The following is a 21,278-nucleotide window of genomic DNA, read 5'->3' as shown; positions in this document are numbered from 1 at the left end:
ACCATTTTTTCTCCCCTCTAACACTGTTGATATTAATGCCAGTTTTAATTTCTTGGCATCATGAATGCATAAGAATATCACATACAGATGTGATTTTGAACAAGGACTGAAACTGTAAATTAGGAAGCAAGAGATTCATAGGGTTTCATCAGACCGATTCACTCCAGAAAGTGACACAGTTGTACTGAAAATGTTTTAAATTGCTCATTTCAAACCTACTTCAGTAGCAAAATGCCACCCGTGCAGCAGATTTGCAACTACGTTAGTCATTTTCTTTCCTCCGTTTCCTTGCTGTGTTTGTATTGGGAACACGGAGTAATGTAATTTACTAAACTATGATTTGATGGCTGGGCAACAGCCCCAGTGTTGAACAGTATTTGGACTATGATTACTTGCTGGCTTTGTCACAGTTGACATTAATTATTGATGGAAGTTTCAGAAATAGCGCATGTGCCAGGAGCTTTTCACCGCAACGCAGGCTCCAGGCAGGAGGGATGCTAAAGAGGGTGGGGGAAGAGGCACCTGTGGCTTGTTTATGTCTGTGCACAGCGAGCCTGGACTTGGTGGGCTGAGTGGTACCTGTGTAAAGGTCATGGTATAACGGAAGGATGAACCGTCAGGCTTATTTCTATCGTGTTCCTCCCCAGGAATTACACCGAAGAAGCCAACTTCAGCCAGAGCCAGCCAAGACGAAGGCTCTCCAGACTGTCATTGAAATGAAGGTAGGAGCTGTTCACATTTCTCAAAAACAGCTGTTCCCCTGGAGTTTGTTCTAAACTTGATGGTGCCTAACACAAACATGTGAAATGAACCTTGTGTTTTTCTCTAGACACCCTAGACACCCTGGTGGGTGCTTTTCTTCTTGATTTTTTTTTTTTTTTTTGGCCTTCTCTGGTGCATTTAATTTATTGGCCCTTTAATTAGGATGCCTTTTCTGGGCAAAAGAATAAAGGGCTCAAGTATCCCTTGTCTCAAAGGAGCTGGGTTGATTTCCAGAGCATAGCCAATGCTTTCAACCCTAAGAGAGGTTTTGTGTGTGCTTTAAAAGTAAATTTCTAAAGCTAGAGTAATTCTTTTTTTCCTCCCATTCACATTACAATGAAAAGATACCTTGAGAAACTAAGATTTGCAAAGAGAAGTTGTTGTACATGCAATGGAGGCGTTAAATGATTAAAATTATGCTATCAGCAAAATTTACTTTTCAAAGAATAATACTTTCTTATGACTCCAGTATTTTCTCCTAACCAAGTCTGGAATTAACAATAATTTATTAAATACTCACAAGGTATTCTATTTAGCAGTGGATGCATAGAGATATTTAAAAGAAGCAAAGATCCTCCTGCATGGATTTAGGGCATTTAAAGAATAATGAAGTAAATAATGATGAGCAAGCTGTAAAGAAACAGATCTAAATGAAAGCCAGTTTCTTTGTCAGTTGATAGAAATTTGAAGTCTTTTTACTTCTAGTTTTTGACAGAAGGAAGTAAATAGTATTTATCTTAAGAATAAATAATTCTTGATTTACGTTGTTCCCTGAAGAAAAAAAATTTATAATGATGATGTTTGCAATCTGGTTATTTCATGCATAAGTTTAACATTTGAGAGTTTGCCGGTCACCATCATCCTACAAAAGACTTCTGAAACTTGTTGATAGGGTAATGATTTTTCTGTCTTGTAGCACATGATTTTGAATTGTCTGCCCCCAAATTCCCAAGTCCTGGGGAAAAAGAAACTAATACGAGCTACTGAGTTCCTGGCGTGTACAATTCTGACTTCGTATTTTTTTTTCTAGTCAATGACAGTGTCTTCATCCAAGTGGATTTTTGTGGAAATAATGTAGAACATTTGCTTTAAAACTTTATGTCCCCTAACTGAGGTTACAGGATTCAAGGCACTTATACTGCATTTGTAGCAAATTGGTTTGAAAAATATTATCAAAGGGATCAAATGATAGTAAGATTTTAAAAAAGTTAATATTGGCTCATCAATTCATTTTGAATTTGTGTAATTTTTACTTAGCACTATTTTGAAAATAAACTTACCATTCTATACTTGTGGGGGAGTGTAGAATCTCATAACTGAGATTTCATCCTCACTTCACATTGGAACCAAACTTGAAACTTGGCTAAGGCTTAAAAGAAAAAAAGAGAAGACTAAAGATTTTATTTTATTTTTTTTGCAAAGAGTCATTTAGTCCTCCTTCTACCCACCTACATACCTCCCTCCCCAGTTCCAGCACAATTAGTAATAGAAGAGGATGTATATAAAACTATTTCCAAATTATCTTTAAAAAAAAAAAAAAAAAGTAAAGATTGAGTTTCAGAAACCTTTGGAGAAACCAGGAATGACATCTATCGCAGAGCAGTGGGCATTTTCCTGATAAAGTTCTCTGTACAATTAGTAATTTTTTGTGACTTTTACAAGTAGAAACTCTGATTATAGCTTACTCTTTTTTAGCATCATATGTTTTATTAGAAAACAAAAAATAGTAAATAAAGCACTCATTTAGGCTATCTACATGAGAAGGCATAAAATATAATTTTTAGGGCACATTCACATCCATATGTTATCAGTAAATTGAGTCCAGAGGGTTTTTTTTTTTTTTAAATGGATGCCAGTGATCCTGATTTGTAGAAGAACACATTTATTTTTAGGACATTGATAGTCAATATACTTATATACTTGTCAGGGAACTGAGCCTGGAGTTTTTCTGTTGTCTTTTGGTTGCGTGTTAATTTACAAAGCACTGCCTTCTGTTTTGTCAGTGGAGAAGTCTGGGTCCCATTAGCATCTATACTTAACATGCATAAATTGAGTTATGGAGGCAGCTGGTAGAGGGTCATCTCCTCAGCCATGTGTAGGTTGTGACAGAGCCTGTGATCTCTTCTGATTTTGTATATTATATCTGTTTGAAATTGGAGGGAATATTGGAAAGCCATATTCTACAAGACTTAGGGTTGACTACCAAATAGAACTGACCCTTAAACCTGATGGGTGGGACTTGAGACATTGGTTGTATTTTAATTTAAACACCTTGGGTAAACATCAGTATCATCTAGTGCCTTGGCAAAATCTGAAGTTAAAAGGAGCTTTCCTAGAGTAATTTGGACCTTTAGTTTCAGGGAGATGACACGAGTTAAGGTTTAGAGCTTACCCCTACTTTTCCCTTGCTTCTTAGAGAAACTGAGGGTGAAATTGTGACTCCTCATCTTCTCCAAAAATATGCTTTGCATCAACTCAAGAAAGGTGTTTGTTGTGAACATCTGTGAAATCTTGTCCAATTGAAAGCACTTTTAGAACCACAGTCTGGTAGTTCTAGTAGATCTCTATGTACCCCTCTGGGCTTTTAGAGTTGTGAAAATATGTCTGTCAGGGAGGGCCATCTGCACACACCAAAGTGGGGGCAATTCGCTTGCAGCCATGACAGCTGCTGCCAGCCAGTTGAACCAGGGGGGCTAAAGTCACCTGAATGAAAATAAAAGGAAGCAAAGTGAATGAAGTTATTTGTGATTTATCTTACTGCAGGAAGCACCAAGTTTTAATTTTGATCTTGGTTTGGTCTGGCAGGTATGTTCCAAGTTTGCACTTAGAACATTGCATGTGTTTTTCAGAAAAGTCAGTTTTTTCGTAAATGTTGCAGTACTCCTCCGTTTCTTGCTTTTGTGTCTAAAGATTCTTAGCTTCTCTTTTCTGCTCTTATGGAGAACTGTCAATAAAAAGGTAGTTAAAAGGGCTTGTTTCCTCTTTTTTCTTTAATGTTAATTCCTTTGAAAGAATGTGTTTTTAACCTACTTTTATTATAAATTTGACATGACATAAACAAAAGTTTTACTTTCTTGGGTTCATTCATAAAGCTCTATCCAGTTTTTTAAAAAAATTTTATTTATTTTTGGCTGCGTTGGGTCTTCGTTGCTGTGTGCGGGCTTTCTCTAGTTGTGGCGAGCGGGGGCTACTCTTCGTTGTGGTGTGCGGGCTTCTTATTGCAGTGGCTTCTCTTGTTGCAGAGCACAGGCTCTATGCACACAGGCTTCAGTAGTTGTGGCTCACAGGCTCTAGAGAGCAGGCTCAGTAGTTGTGGCGCACGGGCTTAGTTGCTTCGCGACATGTGGGATCTTCTGGACTGGGGAATGAACCCATGTCCCCTGCATTGGCAGGCGGATTCTTAAACACTGTGCCACCAGAGAAGTCCCCCCCCCTTTTTCTTTTTTTTTTAACAAAAATGAATTACAGTAGTGACAGTATTTGTCAGATAATCTCAAAATTTTTTTTCTTTGTTAGTTAAAACTTCTAAGTGAATGAAAATCTAATTCAAAATGGCTAAAGCCTAAAAGGAGTGTACCCTTTCCACTTAACTGGAAAAACTGGTATTGCTTCAGGCATAGCTTGATCCTGGGGCTCAAAAGATGTTAACAGATTCCATTTTCTCTCATTCCATCTCTTATTTTAGCTTTCTTCACATGAGCTCTGTTTTCAGACAGCCCCTTTCTGCCTGTGTGAGCAAGATGGCTGCAGCATCTCCAATAATCACAGAAGGAAGGGACAGGGAGAAAGTTGTGTTTTTAAAAAATGCAAAAAAACGAACCAACCCTAGAATAATAATAATTACTGAGAATGGAGCATAAACCTTCACTCCAAATTTAACAGCTCAGGCTGTAAGAAAAAGCATGGAATTTCCTAATTCTCATTTGCTTTAATAAATTAAATGACATTCATTAAGAAAAACAAACTTTATGCTAGCACTGAATTCAGCAGAATTTATCAAATGGGACATACATGAGTGACATAAGCGTTTTAGTAAGAGTCACAGAAAATGTACTTGATCTGGTGAACTTGTTAACTAAAGTGGATTAAGAAGTTAGGGGTATAATGTGACTATGTGACAATATTTCTGTGGTAACTGAAGTGAGAATTGTAGTTATTTAGGTTTCTCGTCACATGACCAGCCGCTGCACTTGTGTGTCATGAGTGGTGGTTCTTGTGTAACATTTACGCCAATGAGCTTTTCTATGGAAACTGAGTAGTAAGCAATTCAAGATTGAGCTTGACGAAATTGCTGCCTTGTAGATGTGCTATTGATGAAAGAATATGACTTTGCATTCAGGTGCTAACTCTATGGTGAGGTTGATCTTTTGCTTTTAAAACTAAAAACCAAGACTTATCTTTGTGTTCAGGCAGATGTCTGCTGTTCTTCTGCATGGGGTTGACTGACCTGTAGTTGAGTTAATTTTCTCTTAAGAGATAACTTGGTGTCTGATCAAATTCAGTCAATTCAGTTTCGCTAGGCATGGAAGGGATACAGTGGAACATGGAGAAGGCAAGAACTACTTGGTAACTTTTCCCAACATCTCATAGCTAGGAAGGGAGAGATTTCAAATTCAAACCTTGGCCATTGAAAGTATCCCATCTCCTAGTGTGAATTTAATTTGAGTCTTGGGATCTGGTCAGGAATACCATGAAGTGGCTTAAATGTTTTCTTTGGCTCTAGGGCCTACGCCGGTTTATTTCATCCATATTTTGAACTGTTACTTATCTGAGTCTAAACACTGCACTCAGCATTGTTTCTTCTCCCAAGATGATGTGTTTGTAGCAAATTGGTGTCAAGCCTCGTTTTTTCTAATCAAGCCGGTTTGATGGCTTTTTAGGCCTTAAAAATAGGCCATAGCTCCTTTTGTGGCTACTAAACAGAATAACAGCAATAACAACAAAATTACCACCTGCATCACCAGTGACAGCTATAGCCCGAACACCACTCCACACATGTGGAGTCAGGTGCAAGGCATCTGACGTATGACCCATGAGTAGGTAAAATTAGCCCCATTTCACAGATGAGAAAGTCATGGTTTAGAGAAGATAAGCAACCTGCCCAAGGTCGTACAGCTGGTAGGTTGGCAGCTGAGATTTGAACATGGGTTTCTTCTCTGAAGTTCTTAGACTCTCTACTCTTCCAGTCTGCTTTTACTGAAGAGGACCCATCAGTTCAACTAGTTTTTCTTTCCACACTTTGGAAATTATGCACTGAGTTTTGCATCATAGAACAGGTTGAGGCAGCTCATGAGAGCTGGAAAGTTCTATTTGATATATTTGGAAAGGGGCAATATTGTACATTGTGCTGTAAGGCAAGATTCATCCTTTTTACATGTATATGTTATCAGTCCTGCACATGGGGCTCCAAATATGTACCCTACAGCCAACATATGCCCTGGTTTTTTTCCTTGAGTTTTAAGTCTTGCCCTGAAGCCTTTATAGTAGTGTGGAGCATAACTCATTTAAACTTGCAAAGCCCTGTGTTTTTGATGTGCCCTATCCACTTATGATACCAGAAATTATCCTTTAGCCTTTTTTTTTCTTGAGAAATTTCTTCATTTTCTCATCTTTCAACTTAAATGGGACACGGTTTTGTGTTCTTTTTTTAACTATTTTCCTTAAATAAGGGGAAAAATGTGGGTTTTAAGTGATAGCCAGAAAAAGCAAAATGTCAAGTTAAATGTTAGCTCTGGATGATATATGGTTGTCATTTAGAAGCAAGGAAGATTAAAAAAGTGAGACTTTTTTTTTGCCCAAACTCTTCTTATATGTGTTTGAATCTAAATGTTTGAGTTGCTAATTGATAATTCCTGCTATAAACAGGTTTATTTTGTGTGACTATAACTCCTGAAGTTGAATTACAAATACCTGTGCTTACCAAGCAGCTATATTGTATACAGCACCATGGTGGGCCTTTCAGAAAAAGTGAGCGCTCAGTCTTTAAGGGGCTAGTGGAAGGGAGTATATAAGCCTGGATCTAAATAGTGACCTAAGAACAGCAAAATGGGCTGCAGAGACTCAGAGGATATCAAATAAGAGAGGGACAGGGAATGCTTCTTGGAGGAGATAGCATTTGGGGAGGGCCTTGAAAAAGGTGGCATGATTTTGATAGTGGGTAGAAGGATTATTTATAAACAGTGGGAACCATATCAGCAAAGGCAAGGAGGTTGGAAATTATGAGACGTGTCTGGGGAAGAGCAAGTCATGCAGTTTGGTTGAGAGAAGACTTTTTAAATTTAAAAAGCAATGGAAGATCAAATGAAACCATAAGAATGTGGGAGAAAAGAAATAATAGAGATAAAAGCTGAAATTAATGAAATAGAAACCAAACATATACAACAGGGGAATATAAAAGCTAAACACTGATTCTTTGAAGAGATTAACAGATCTCCTGGTCAGAATCATTGAGAAAAATAGAGACAGACAAACAATACCAGGATTGAAAGGGGGCATCACTATCAATCTTACTGACTTAAAAAATATCAAGGGATTTTATTAACAACATTGTGATAATAAAGTTGAAATTTTAGATTAATTCTTTTAAAAATACAACTTATCAAAACTGGATGAGAAGAAACAGAATAACTAGAATATCTGAGTAGTCCTGTATATTAAAGAAAATGTTTCTATGATTTGAAACCTTACCACCAAAAAAAATATCTAAAAAACAAACCAAACAAAAAATCCCGTAGTCCCAGATGGCTTCTTCAATGAATTTTACTAGACATTTGAAGAAAAAATGGTATCAGTCATACAGAAACTATACCAGAGAATAGAAAAAGAGGAAACACTTCCCATTTTATTTTATGAATCCGGTATAACCTTGATATCAATACCCAACAAAGCCATTACAAGAAAGGAAGATTACAAACAATCTCTCATAAACATCAGTGCAAAATATTCTAATGAACTGAATGCAGTGACAGTGACTAAGTTGTGCTTATTCCAGGAAGGCAGGGTTGGACTAATATTTGGATATCAATCAATGTTATTTACCACATTAACAGGATAAAGGAGAAAAATTAATTTCAATGAATGTGGAGAAAGCATTTGATAAATGCAGCATTCATTTATGCTAAAAAACCTAAAAAACGCTTTTATCAGACTTAGATTAGGAGAGAATTTTAATCTGATAAGAGGTAGCTACAAGAAAGCTACAGCAAGTATCATATTTAATGGTAAAATATATAAAGCTTTCCTTATAATATAAGGAAAAAGACAAGAATGCCTATTACTATCACTTCTACTCAACAATATTCTGGATATCCTAGGTATAAGAATTATAAAGGAAGAAATAAAACCCTTTTATTCACAGGCACCATAATTTTGTGTGTAAAAAATCTCAATGCATCCATATATAAACTACTAGATTAATAAATGAACTTAAACAGCTGGTCAGTATATAAAAATGAATCACCTGCATACCAGTAACAAACAATTATGAAATGAAATTTAGAAAACAGTATAATTTAGGATGGTATTAAAAAACCCAAAACATCTAGGAGCAAATCTGACAATGGTAAGCAAGACCTAATTTAAATAGAAGGTACAAAACATAATTACATATGGAATAACCAAAAACTTGAAACAAATGAAATAGCTATCAACAGTGGAGTGGATAAATAAACAGTGAAATATTCATACAATGAAATGCTATATGGCAATGTGAAGGCACAAGCTATTGCTTCCTGTAACAACATAATTGAATAACTCCAAAACGGTGTGGAAGGAAGCCAGACACAAAAGAATACATACAATATGATTCTATTTGTATGTGTTCCAAAAATAGACAAAAGTAATCAATAGTGTTAGATGTCTGGATAGTGGTTAATCTGGAGGAGGAGGGAGGGTGGGGAGGTTGGGAGGGGGAGTGAACGAAGCTTCTGGAGTAGAAGTAATATTCTATTTTATGTTATGGTTTGTATGTAATCAGCCATGTTCACTTTATCATAATTCATCACACTGAAAACCTGTGATTTGGCTATTTTCCTATGTATAGTATACTTTAATTACAAAGTTCATTGAAAAATAAAGGAAGAAAAAGTCAAAAGTAAAAAGACAAATAATGCTATTAAAAATTGGGCAAAGGATTTGAATAGGCATTTCTTCAATGGAAACATGCAAATGGCCAATAAGGACATGAAAGGATGTCCAGTGTGATTTGTCAAAAGGGAAATGTAAATCTAAACCACAATTAGATAAAACTTAGCCCCCGCTAGGATGGCTAAGATAAAAAGAGAGACAATAACAAGTGTTGGGAAGATGTGGAAAAGCTGGACCCTCATGTATTGATGGTAGGAATCTAAAATGGTTCAGTCCATTTTTGAAAACTCTTTGGCAGTTCTTCAAAATGTTAAATGTAGAGTTACCATATACACCCAAACAACTTGAAAACGTGTACACACAAAAACCTATACACAGATGTTCATATTATAATTGTTAATAATAGTCAAAAACCTAAAGCAACCCAAATGTTCACTATCTTGTATGAATAAACAAAATATGGTATATCCATATAGTGGAATATTATTCAGCACTGAAAAGAAGTGAAGGACTGATACATGCTATAACATTGATGAGCCTTGAAAACATGCTAAATGAGAGAAGCCAGTTGCAGAAGGCATCTTATATGATTCCATTTATATGAAATTTCCAGTATAGGCCTATCCATAGAGATAGAAAGTAGATTACTGGTTGCAGGGAGCTAAGGGGAGAGGAGAAAAAGGAGTGACTGCTAATAGGTACAACAATTTGGGGTGATGAAATTATTCTGGAATTAGATCGTGGTGATGGTTGCATGGATCACTGAATTGTACACTTTAAAAAAGTGAATTTTATGGTATAAATATTGTATATCAACAAAGCCATTATTAAAAAATGAAGATATTATAAAAGAAAGGGTCAATAACTTTGGTTACTCAAAGATTAAAAAATAAAATCAATTATAGAATAACCAACTAGGAGATGCATTTCTAAGGTGTATAGTAGTTACAGTCTTAATAATATATAAAGAGGTTATATTTATCAGTGTGGAATAAAAGCTTGGGGAAAAAAAGTACCAAAATGTTGACACTAATTCTAGAAGGGGAGATTAGAAAGGATTTTTTTCTTCTTTCTCCCCCCTATATTTTTATGTTTTCAGTAGTGTGCATTCATTATATAGGGATGATCAGGAATTATAATTTAGGAAAAACATCAATAAGTTTGTTGAAAGAAAAACCATCTATCAGAAGTCTTAAAGATACACAGTTTCTTGTATTCTGGTTTCTTTTGCTGAACTGAAAAGGCTCCAAAGTGGAGAAGGTTATGTTATTTATGGAAATTGAGAATCTGGTCCTGCCACTTAGTGCTTCTCTGAAGTCCAGCTTTCTCTTCTGTAAGATGGGACCATGATACCAGGCTGCGCAGAATTGCGGTGGGAATTAAAATGTCTTAAGGCGTGGGAAAATCCTGGCATACAATAGATGCTCAAGGAATTCTCTGCTCCTCCATCCCTTCCTTTTCAGTCTGAAAATTGAATTTTACCTGTTAAAAAAAAAAAAAAGGTGGTACCTTTGAGCAAGGACCACCAGAGAGAAAGAGTTTAACAAGCTTACTTCAGAGTCTTAGCTCTGAATTTAGCACAGTTTGCATGTGGAAAGACTTTAAAAGTGTCTTTGAAATGAGAAACCAGTGGAGAAAAAAATAGCAACTCCCAGTAGGCCTGTGGTATAATAAATGACCCAGGGACTTTGCTGGGTCCTTGGCAAGTCACTTGTCCCCTCTGGCTCTCACTATTCTCATTTGGCAAATGAAGGGATTGAACAAAGTGTCCTGCTTTAAAAATTCTACTGAGTCTGGAGGTTTGGTGACCGGCAATTTGGACTCTCAGAGGGCCTGCCTGGGGAGTCTGAATTGACATGGCATTCTTGCAAAGTTTAAAGCTTTGTTGTGTTTGCTCCATCTTGGCCAACTCTGCTCAGGCCAGCAGCCCCTGCCCTCTCCCTTGTTGGTGCTCAGGTTCCCAGCTTATTGTTTATTTAGGCATTGCAGTTTCCTTATTGACGTGCTCACCCCCCTCCAGCGGAGTTGAGAAGTCAACCACAGGCCTCAAGTGAACTCCCCCTTCAACTTTCAGTAATGACAGTGTACCGGCCGTCACATGCCTCATCCCTAAGGCATGGTCCACTTTCCACATCCCTCAGGCCTTGTTGGTGACTTGGGGTGGCCTGAATTCCTCTGCCGCCTGTTGCTTTTTCCATGAGACAAGCTTGTTGAACATAGAAGGATTTGCAGTATGTTTTGGAGATCCTGAGAATGAGGCCCCAAACCAGGGCTGTTGGGGGCTTTGGGGGTGTGTTAAAAGGAATTGGAAGAGTGAGTTCAGGTTGCTAGAAGGCCAGTAAGGAGAACTTCTTCACCTGATCTTTTCCCAAAGAGTGTTGGAAGAGAATAGAAGTGTCAGGTGTCTGTCTTTTTATTACTCCCTGAAATGCATTCACAATTTTGCAAAGTAGTATTTCACTGAATTTCTGGAAATTCAAGCATTCTTTGTATTCAAATGTTTGTGAAAGATAACATGGATCCAGCCTTGGGAGGGCAGGCTGCATACACCGAGGGGCTACCCTGTCATCTGGAAGCAGTTTCTGAAATTTCTTCCTCCTTTTCCTCTCTTCCCAACATCTTCACCGTTTCCTTTTGACCTTGCTCTGTGATCTTTAAAGGCTAAAAGTACTGTGTGGAGGAAAGGACCAAAAGAGCCCAGCTTCTAGGTGGCTGACTGTCTCTGAGGCCAGTCTGTCCTGAGGTTGTCCTGGGAACAGCAAGGTCACAGTGTGTGGCCTCCTCACTCCTATTCAAGGGAAGGCTATGTGGAGGGAATCATTCCAGTTTGTGAAAGGTGTTTAAAAAATGATTAGAGAAGATAATTACGGTGATACAAACAAACACTTCATGAAGTGTTATCATGAAGCAGGCAGTCTTCATTTGGAGAACTGCAAAATGGGGTGGAAGGTAGGAAGGTTTTATAGGATAAGGAAAAGAGAACAAGGAAGAGAAAAATAGAAAGCATCTGATTGGCTGGGGCGGCATAGTCAACCTTGTTTGAGGTGAAAAGGAATAAGGGAATAAGTTCTGAGCCCAGAGTTGGTTTAGTGTTTGGGGATTGGCTGACTGGATATACTGTGTTTCTGGTCTAGTAGAACATTTACAGGCACATGGAAGTTAAAAGTTTTGGTTTGTTGATATGGCACCCTCTTGAGCCCAGAAAGTTATTTCAACAAAAGAGAAAATCTTAGGCAAGTTATTTCCCTTTTGTGGATATCCTGACGTATAAACTAGGTAAAATAAATACTTAATTCATAGGGTTATGGGCAAGATTAAATGAGATTTTCTAGCACAGTGCTTGCCTTAGTAATCAATACACATTAGCTGATGTTGTTATTAATCCGTTTTTAGTACCAGAATGGAGAAACATTGTTTGCTTCTGTCCTATGCTATTCCTGTCTGTATATTCAGATAATGCATAGATATTTATATTGTAGCATAAATGGGGAAGAAAATGTAGGCATAAAAAAAATCTTTTGATGTGTTTTTCCCCAGCCCAAGGAACTTGCAAATAGATGCAGATCTTTGTGTCACCCTGTCCTTAAAGGGAATGTCTTTAGAGGCCAAGTCATTGTTAGTTAAAACACGCACACGCACGCACACACACACACACACACACACACAACCACAAAAAAGTAGTTTCTGATGCACCTAGTCCACAGGTTGGTACTGGAGAGGCTCTGTATTAGGCTGTCTCACAGGCACATGGATATGATTTTGGGTTAGTCAGTGCTCCCTTCCATGCCTTGGAAGCGTGGGAAACTCTCACTATTAATTGCAGCAGCTTTCTATGTAGGGCTGATACTCAACTGAGAGGCATAGGTATAGCTATACTGATTGTTAAAATATTGAAATAGTTCTATGGTTACCCCAAACCCTCAGAGTACCCGTCCCACTCTAGCTCTTACCCTGGGACCCCCCAAATCCAGCAACTAAAGAGTTAACCCCTGTCCACACAGGGACTTGCCAGACCTGGTTTCTGTGCTCCAGGTGGCATCTGTTCTGGTTGGTTCTTGCCCTGTGCAGTACTGTTGTTGAATGACTCAGCAATCACCCCTGACTCTGGGATTTAAAACACTGGGATTCAATTTCCAATTAAGATAACACAACTCCATTGAAACTGCCTTTATGTCCGCAGTGATATCCTAATTTTTTTCTTAGTCTTTACTGTCTTCAAACTTTTCTTTGACTCCCTTTCTTTCTTGAAACTTCACTCTCTTATTCTCTGCAACCTTTTCATGATTTCCATCAATTTTTACTCATCTTTCTTTTGGTGATTCCTCCACTGTTTTTTCTATACTTGATTCTCAACTATATCTGAGAATTCTTTCACCATCATTTCTAGTGTTGCAACTTCCATTTTAGCTTTGGTTTTTATTATTAACTTCCCGAAAGCCATCTTATTGCCTTCTTTTTTTTTTTTTTTTTTTTTTGCGGTACGCGGACCTCTCACTGTTGCGACCTCTCCCGTTGCGGAGCACAGGCCCCGGACGCGCAGGCTCAGTGGCCATGGCTCACGGGCACAGCCGCTCCGCGGCATGTGGGATCTTCCCGGACCGGGGCACGAACCCGTGTCCCCTGCATCGGCAGGCAGACTCTCAACCACTGCGTCACCAGGGAAGCCCCTTATTGCCTTCTTTTTACCAGTTTATAAATGATTCCCAGTCAGATTCAAGTGCAGACTCCTTGCTTGATTCTGAAGACTGCTTATCATTCAGCCCCATCTTCCTTTTATTTCCTACTTCACTGCAACTAAAAGTGATCTATACTTTTTAATCAGTCCTGTCTTACTCTTCCTTGATACATGGTCCATACTTGTTCTGTTATTCCTTCAACTTATATTAATTAAATATTATGTGCTGGACATCACATTGAGTGCTCTTGACTTTGCAAGTATTATTACTTCTGGCTGGAAAACATTTAATTTTCTTGATAATCGTGTTCTTATCTATCTCCATATCCCATATTAGAGTCCTGTGCTTTCTGGAGATTTCTTGACTCTTCTATGGTGGTCTTACCCATTTCTGACTTGCCTGTGTTCTTATAAAATATTATATCTAACTATATTTTTTGTTATCTTTCACACTGTTTCTTGTGTATTATACTCTTCTGGTTACAAGTGAATGAAACCCTGCTAGTGTATTTTGATGTTATGGAGAGTAGATGATTCAGATAGACCTAGCTGTTCAATTGATATTATAAGGCCCCATCATTTAGGCAGATTCTTTTTTTTTTTGTGCGGTACGCGGGCCTCTCACTGTTGTGGCCTTTCCTGTTGCAGAGCAGAGGCTCTGGACGCGCAGGCTCAGCGGCCATGGCTCACGGGCCTAGCCACTGTGCGGCATGTGGGATCCTCCTGGACCGGGGCACAAACCCGTGTCCCCTGCATCGACAGGCGGACTCCCAACCACTGTGCCACCAGGGAAGCCCAGGCAGATTCTTAATACATGGTATCAGAGAAGGCCACAACCAGCCACAGGCCCATATTTTTCTTATCATTCATAATCTCACAAAAGGAGAGGTCCTTGATTTTGTGTCAGTCCCCTCAAAGAACTCTGATTGGCCTTGATGGCTTAATGAATTCACCCCTGGATCAGTCAGCGTCCAGAGGATCCATGGTGCTTGCCACTGTGGGTCAGACTAGAAAACCCCACTAAAACCACAGGTAGTTGGGGAGATGTAGTTCCTAAAAGAAAAAGAAGTTGAGCAAATAGACAAAAAAGAAACAGCTACTGCCACAGCTGGAAACAGGAAGGAAGGATAGAGCATGTAGTGTGTGTTAGATATTATACTGGAAGGTGTGCATGTTGTCACTCATTGAAGTCTCATAACAACCTTAGGTTATAGGATTAGCAAGGTTAGGAACACAGGAAGATAAACAGGGTGGAATAAAAATAGAAGCTACTGTCTTTTACATGTGTACCTCACCGAACTGGGAGATGGATAGGGACTTCTATACTATTGTTGGCTTATAATGGCAACCCTTTATTCTCTTGAGGGAGTTCCATGATAGGTACTTTTCATGCATTACAGATCACTTGTAATTTTCATAACATGCTCTTGAGCACGGTCTTATTTCTGGAAAGCTCAGTATCTTGCCCAAAGACATAAAAATCTGATTTGCATCCAGGTTTGTGACTTTCTAAGGGTCAGTTGGATTGTTTTATCTTTAGCTCTTTTTGTTAGACATGAGTCTGTTAACAACAACAACAAATTAATACATGGAGACCAAAACCTCATAGGTCACATAGTGTCCAGCAAGAACCACTAGAGTCATATCTTCTCCCTGTGTGTCATTAGTAATGTGTACAGAGACAGGACAGCAGGATGCATGCCTGGGGCATGGACTTCATGAAGAATGACTCAGAAGTAGGCCAATGAGACCACGAAAAGAAACATCAAAACACCCTGATTGGGCTTCCCTGGTGGCACAGTGGTTAAGAATCCGCCTGCCAATGCAGGGGACATGGGTCCGAGACCTGGTTCGGGAAGATCCCACATGCAGTGGAGCAACAAAGCCCGTGTTCCACAACTACTGAGCCTGTGCTCTAGAGCCCGTGAGCCACAGCTACTGAAGCCTGGGTGCCTAGAGCCCATGCTCCGCAACAAGAGAAACCACCGTAGTGAGAAGCCCATGCACCGCAACGAAGAGTAGCCCCCATTCTCTGTAACTAGAGAAAGCCTGCGTGCAGCAACGAAGACCCAACGCAGCCAAAAATAAATAAATAAATAAATTTAAAAACAAGAACACCCTAATTGCTTTTAATTTGAACTAGCCCAGCCTGATTCTGTGCGTGTACATTTTGCTCTAAAGAATTAGATACCATCTGAATAAACAGACAAACACAAAAACGGCAACACGAGAAAACAGCGTGTCCCATGTCATCTTCTAATCTAGGTCATCATCTTTTTATAGTTTGATAAGAGCCAAGAAGAAGAGTTTTTGATTTTTTGTTTTTCCTCCTAATGTGCCTTAGGCCCAAGTTGACTTCTTTGTGGAGCGCTTAACTTGGGCTCACATAACTGCGGTGAATTCCACACAGTAAATCCTTCCAAAGGCAGGGCATTACTTAGATAGCTGGACCAAAGACTGCTCAGTTATGTTTGCAACTACAATTAGATGATTTTTAAAAGTTAAGCCTTCAAGAGCCTCTGTGGTACCCAGTAATAGTAGTCTAGAATTTTATTCTAAATAAAGTGTAATATAATTATGTAGGGATGTTTCCTGAACATTAGATCACGTCTTTTCTTTAAACCAGTTGGCCCTAAGTTTGTTGATTAATGTCCATAGACCGATATGTGATCACAGCGAGTTCCGTGCTCTGTAAAAAATGCTTGTATTTTCTTTCTTGGCCTGATATTAAAATGAAACCAGTAATTCTTCCTGTATTTGAAAGGAAAGCACATTGTGACACTCAGCAATAACATAATTGTTACTTTTTGTGACTAAATGATATTGCTTTTTTTGATATTCCACCCACTCACCATTTCAGTGTCCACAGTTCCTAGAGAGGAGTTGAAAACTGTTTCTTGCTGTTTAAGGGGAACATAATGTTTGGCAAACACAAAGAGGGTAATAAAGGCATCTTTACTGGCAAAGTTTCTCCAGAGAGTTTAGTCCTAGGGTTGCTGTACACTTATGCCAAGTTGGATAGCTCTTGAGAGTAGCTTCATGTTTCTCTAAATGTACTTGGCCAGTAAAGTTGTCCTAGTCTCTTTTGCACTGATCAGTCTTGTCCCTTGTATATGTTGGACACCTAAAGCCATTCAGAACACCCAAGTCACCTGAGGACCTTATGAAAGTGGAGATTCAGATTCAGTAGTTGGCTGAGTTGTGGCCTGAGATACTGCATTTCTAAAAAGCTCTCAGGTGATGTCAGTGCTGCTGTCTGTGGACCACACTTTGCATAACAAGGATCTAGACTGTGCTCCATAGTAGAGGGGTATGCCCATGAATCTTGTTCATACCTACCTGGTATCTCACACACCTGGCAAGGTGACCGGTACCCAACAGATGCTCAGTATATATTTGTTGAATGAATGAGAGAACTTCCTGTATCTAAATTTATTATCACCTATAGCAGACATGTCCTAGAAAAATCCAGAGATTATTAAAAATAAATAAATAAAAGCAAAGATAAGGTAAACTTATTTTAGTCTTTCCACCTGACATTCATCCTCATTGCTGTAATCCCTGCACTCATTGGCTTGCTAATATTCATGGCTGATTCCAGAATCAGCAAGCTGGGCCCATTGGGTAGATGGTTGCTAGGGGTTCGATTCCAGTGATTGATTGTTTGCCCATCAGATACCTATTTTGCATCTTTTGGATGATGGATATAAAATAGTCTTGGGTATTAATCTTTAAGTAGGAGTTATAATCTGGATGTATAAAATGAAGTATTATTACAAGTATTATTTTATGAATATATGGAAAGGAGTAACTTAAAGAGATATTCAATTCAGATATTTTTTCTTACTCATGGGGAATGAAGCAAACACACTTAAGTTGTTTATTTCCCCCCCCGAAACTTTTTTCCCCACATTCTTGCAATCTTTAACCAAAATATGTTAATATTATAAAAGCAAAGCAATTTCATGCTTTTCCGTTCTCAAGACTATTTGAAAAATGTCACCTGAGACATGGAGTGCTGAATCAGGGAGCATGGGAGTCTATGTCTGTTCTTTCCTTGCTCTGGGCTCAGAGCAGGCTCTCAGTAAATGACTTGAGTGACAGAAGCTGACAAGGTGATCTGGATATTTAAGCCCTCAATTATTTTAAATTGGGGGTAATCATGGCAAGTTTTCTCTTGAAGAATCCAAATCATTGTTTTGACTCTTCACTTTAGTATATAACCCCAAGCTGAACATCATTAAAGTTCTATTTTTTTTCCCAAGAATTGACTTCTAGAAGAATAATACTGGAAAAAATAAAAGTAAATAGAATACTTTGCTGTAGGACTTCCCAGAGTGATTAATGCTAATATGCATTGGGAATCCCCAATAATCATTTCTCAAACTTACTTGACCCTGCAAGCCCCTTTTCACAGAGCATTTGGGTTTCACAGAGCACTTCGGGAAAAGCTGTTTTATGTTGTATTTCACTTACCCCATCTCTAAGGAAGGCCTACAGTTATCTGCTTTGAGAGCTTGCTTATTTGTGAAACACAATCTAGATGAGTATTTGAAGATCTCACTACACAACTTATTTTAGAATATCAGTTATAAATAACATTTAAAGATATTCCGATGAAGATGCTTTGGCGATTGGGAATAAAATGTTGCTCTGCCTTCTAAAACTCCACTTTTCAGGATGTTACAGCATATGTCTTAAGTATTTTTTCTCTCTATTCTGGACCAGTGCTTGAGTTACTGAGCATGTGCATTTAGTATCTATTTTGAAAGGCAACATCCATGTACAACATTGAGCCATATCAGGACTTGTGAGATAGTTTCCTTCTGTAGTCCTCCTTAAATATGTTTTTAGTCATTTATCTTAGTTTTAGAGGTTTTAAAAAAAGAAAAATTTATTCTCCCTGAATTCCTCAAACTGAAGCAGTAGAGAAGGTGTGACCATGGCAGTCATTTTCTTTGCCTTTATTTTTCATGCTTATATTTCCTCATGTCTTTCTCTGTTTTTTTTTTTTTTTTTTTTTTTTTGTGGGGGGGTACGCGTGCCTCTCACTGTTGTGGCCTCTCCCGTTGTGGAGCACAGGCTCCGGACGCGCAGGCTCAGTGGCCATGGCTCACGGGCCCAGCCGCTCTGCGGCATGTGGGATCTTCCCGGACCGGGGCACGAACCCGTGTCCCCTGCATCGGCAGGCAGACTCTAAACCACTGCACCACCAGGGAAGCCCCCTCATGTCTTTCTCTGGTTCAGCATTTTGAATATCTTCTTGGGCAGAATCAATAGATCATCTAATATGTCTGTGTATTTTGCATCTCTTCTCCTCCCTAGATCTTACTGATATTCTCCCATCTCCTTTTCTCTATGCTTTTGATTTTAGGTATGGGTTCTTGAAATTGACTTCTTATTGTAAGAACAGAAATATAAATAAGGACAGAAGAAACAGATCTTTATTAAAGTGATTTCCACAATATACATTTTTCTTTCTTTCATCTTTTTTTCTTTCTTTTTTTTTTTTTTGGTATTTTGGGACATCTGTGGCTAAAGTAAAATAAGTTTGGGAGGAAATACAAAGACTGGTTAATTTAAGAAAATTAGTAAAAGTTAAAATATTATTTTTAAAATGTGTTCCAACATTTGGTGAGATTTTTAACTCGGATATGTATAGGTCAATAGGATTTTCTATGTTTCCAACTCCATTCTGATCTTTCTTTAGCAGTATGTAATTTTTAGAAGTCCAGTGAAAAGCTCCTTTTTAACCCATTTAGAAGTTGGCAGCTGTGGTAATTGCTAACTTAAAGCCTTAGAAATTGACTGAGAGGAAAGCTGAGGGTTTCTTTTCCCCTTGCCTGCGTGATTAAGACCTGAAATTTTAACAAACGCTATCAAGAATTTAAGGTGTAAAATATGGGACTACAAAGCGTATTGCAGTACACGACATATTTATACATGTATATATACATACGTCTATACATGTAAATATAGTTACTTTAGACTTGAATCTGAAATCTCAGAAGATTTTGGCCGCTGGATCACCGTGGGCAACTGCCTGCACAAGACCCCCGTGCTGGCGGACACCGCCTGCCTCTTCACCCTGCTGGCGCCGCCCCTGGATTACTCCCACTATATCTCGCTGCCCGCGGGTGTGCTGAGCCAGGCCTCCTGCACCCGCTACGGCATCTCCTGGCAGTTCGACCCCTGCTGCAGGTACCTGGTGGAGTACGACGCCTACAGACTGTCCCGGCTGCCCCTGCACACACTCACCTCCTCCACCCTGGTGGTGCTGGTCCTGAAGGACGACTTGCACAGGAAGAGACTGCACAACACGATAGCACTGGCGGCTCTGGTGTACTACGTCAAGAAGATTTACGAGCTCTGCGCTGTATGATCGGGGCGGAGTAGGGGGAGCCGGCAGCCCGGCCCGCGAGGTGGCATAGCACCCGTGCTGCTCTGTGAGGCAGCGGAGCCCTGGTAGGCATCCGGCTTCACGTTTGTTATTTTAAAGAAATAACAGATCACAAGTGTACCACGGTTTTTTTTTAGCTCATCACACTAAGATGTGGATTTCCGTAACCCACGGGGGCCTGAGGCTGTGGAAGTCTGACCGGGCAGCAGGATGTGATGGAAGCAATGCTACAGTGGGGATGTGAATGCGCCGGGGGAGGGGAGGGGTGTCGTTAAGTATGTTGTTTACCTGTATTTGTACCATCCAGAGCCAACCAGAAGCTATTGACCATTGAAATTATGAGAATTTCAAAAAAAAAAAGGAAAGGAATGTTGGCCCTTTCACACTTAATTTACAGTTAACTCTTGTAAAGATTGCACTTAGATATTTGTAAATGCTGAAAGATTGTATCTCAATAAAGAGGGGAAATCTATATTATATTGATTAGTTTTAATAGAGATCTATCTTTTAATGTGTTTTAAAGAAATCATGTAGTCTTAAGGCCTTCATGGGGGTAAATAAAATTGTTACTAGTGGGTAGATTGGAGTGATGTGATTGGGGTGGGCATCATAATTATCTATGTGGCTTTTCAAGTTTTCTATAATGAGCATGTCAATTTTATAGTCAGAAAAAATCTTGATTTAAAATGACTCTCATTTATTTATGAAGGCTCTTATGAACTTCTGGAAGTTTTTTTTTTTTTTTTTTCCATAGCCTTCTCGTTATTGCTGCTCTTTTTATCTACAGTTATCACAGCTTAGAACTCAAATGAGTCACTAAGGAAGACTCCCTACATTCGTCAGCTTGGCCTGCTATAACAAAATACCACAGACTGGGTGATTTAAAAAACAGAAATTTATTTTCTCACAGTTCTGTAGGCTGGAAGTCTGAGATCAGGGTGGCAACATGGTTGGATTCCTGTGAGAGCTCTATTCCTGGCTTGCAGATGGCTACCTTCTTGCTGTGTTCTCACATGGCAGAGAGAGTAAACAAACTCTCTGGTATCTCTTCTTATGAGGGTGCTAATCCCATCATAAGAACTCCATTTTCATGACCCCATCTAATCCTGATTACCTCCCAAAGGCCTCATCTCCAAATATAGTCACACTAGGGGTTAGTGCTTCAACATATAAATTCTGGAGGCACGTAGACATTTAGTCCATAACATTCTCCTTGCCCAAATTGGCAGTATACAAGATTTCCAGATATGCATCTAAAATAGGAAAAGACTGGCAGGCGATACATAAAAACATGATAGTTATCACTGGATGGTAGAAGTAGAGGGGATTTTCTCCATTTACTGTGAATTTAAAGTA

The 21,278-nt window shown here is 39.0% G+C and overlaps 1 protein-coding gene across 1 annotated transcript; it reads left to right on the top strand.

The window, feature by feature from the left end:
• Positions 1-608: 608 nt before the first annotated feature.
• LOC111174268 (transmembrane protein 11, mitochondrial) lies at positions 609-19,904 on the top strand. Its single transcript, XM_089919886.1, has 3 exons — positions 609-722; positions 18,897-18,925; positions 19,379-19,904. Exons 1-3 carry the CDS (start codon positions 609-611, stop codon positions 19,902-19,904), a joined length of 669 nt encoding a protein of 222 aa, XP_089776012.1.
• Positions 19,905-21,278: the final 1,374 nt, after the last annotated feature.

This window comes from Delphinapterus leucas, chromosome 10 (assembly GCF_059928025.1).
Source record: "Delphinapterus leucas isolate spDelLeu-1000000601 "Yukka" chromosome 10, BTC_Dleu_Yukka2, whole genome shotgun sequence".
NCBI lineage: Eukaryota > Metazoa > Chordata > Mammalia > Artiodactyla > Monodontidae > Delphinapterus > Delphinapterus leucas.
This window is presented reverse-complemented; position numbering and strand designations above follow the sequence as displayed.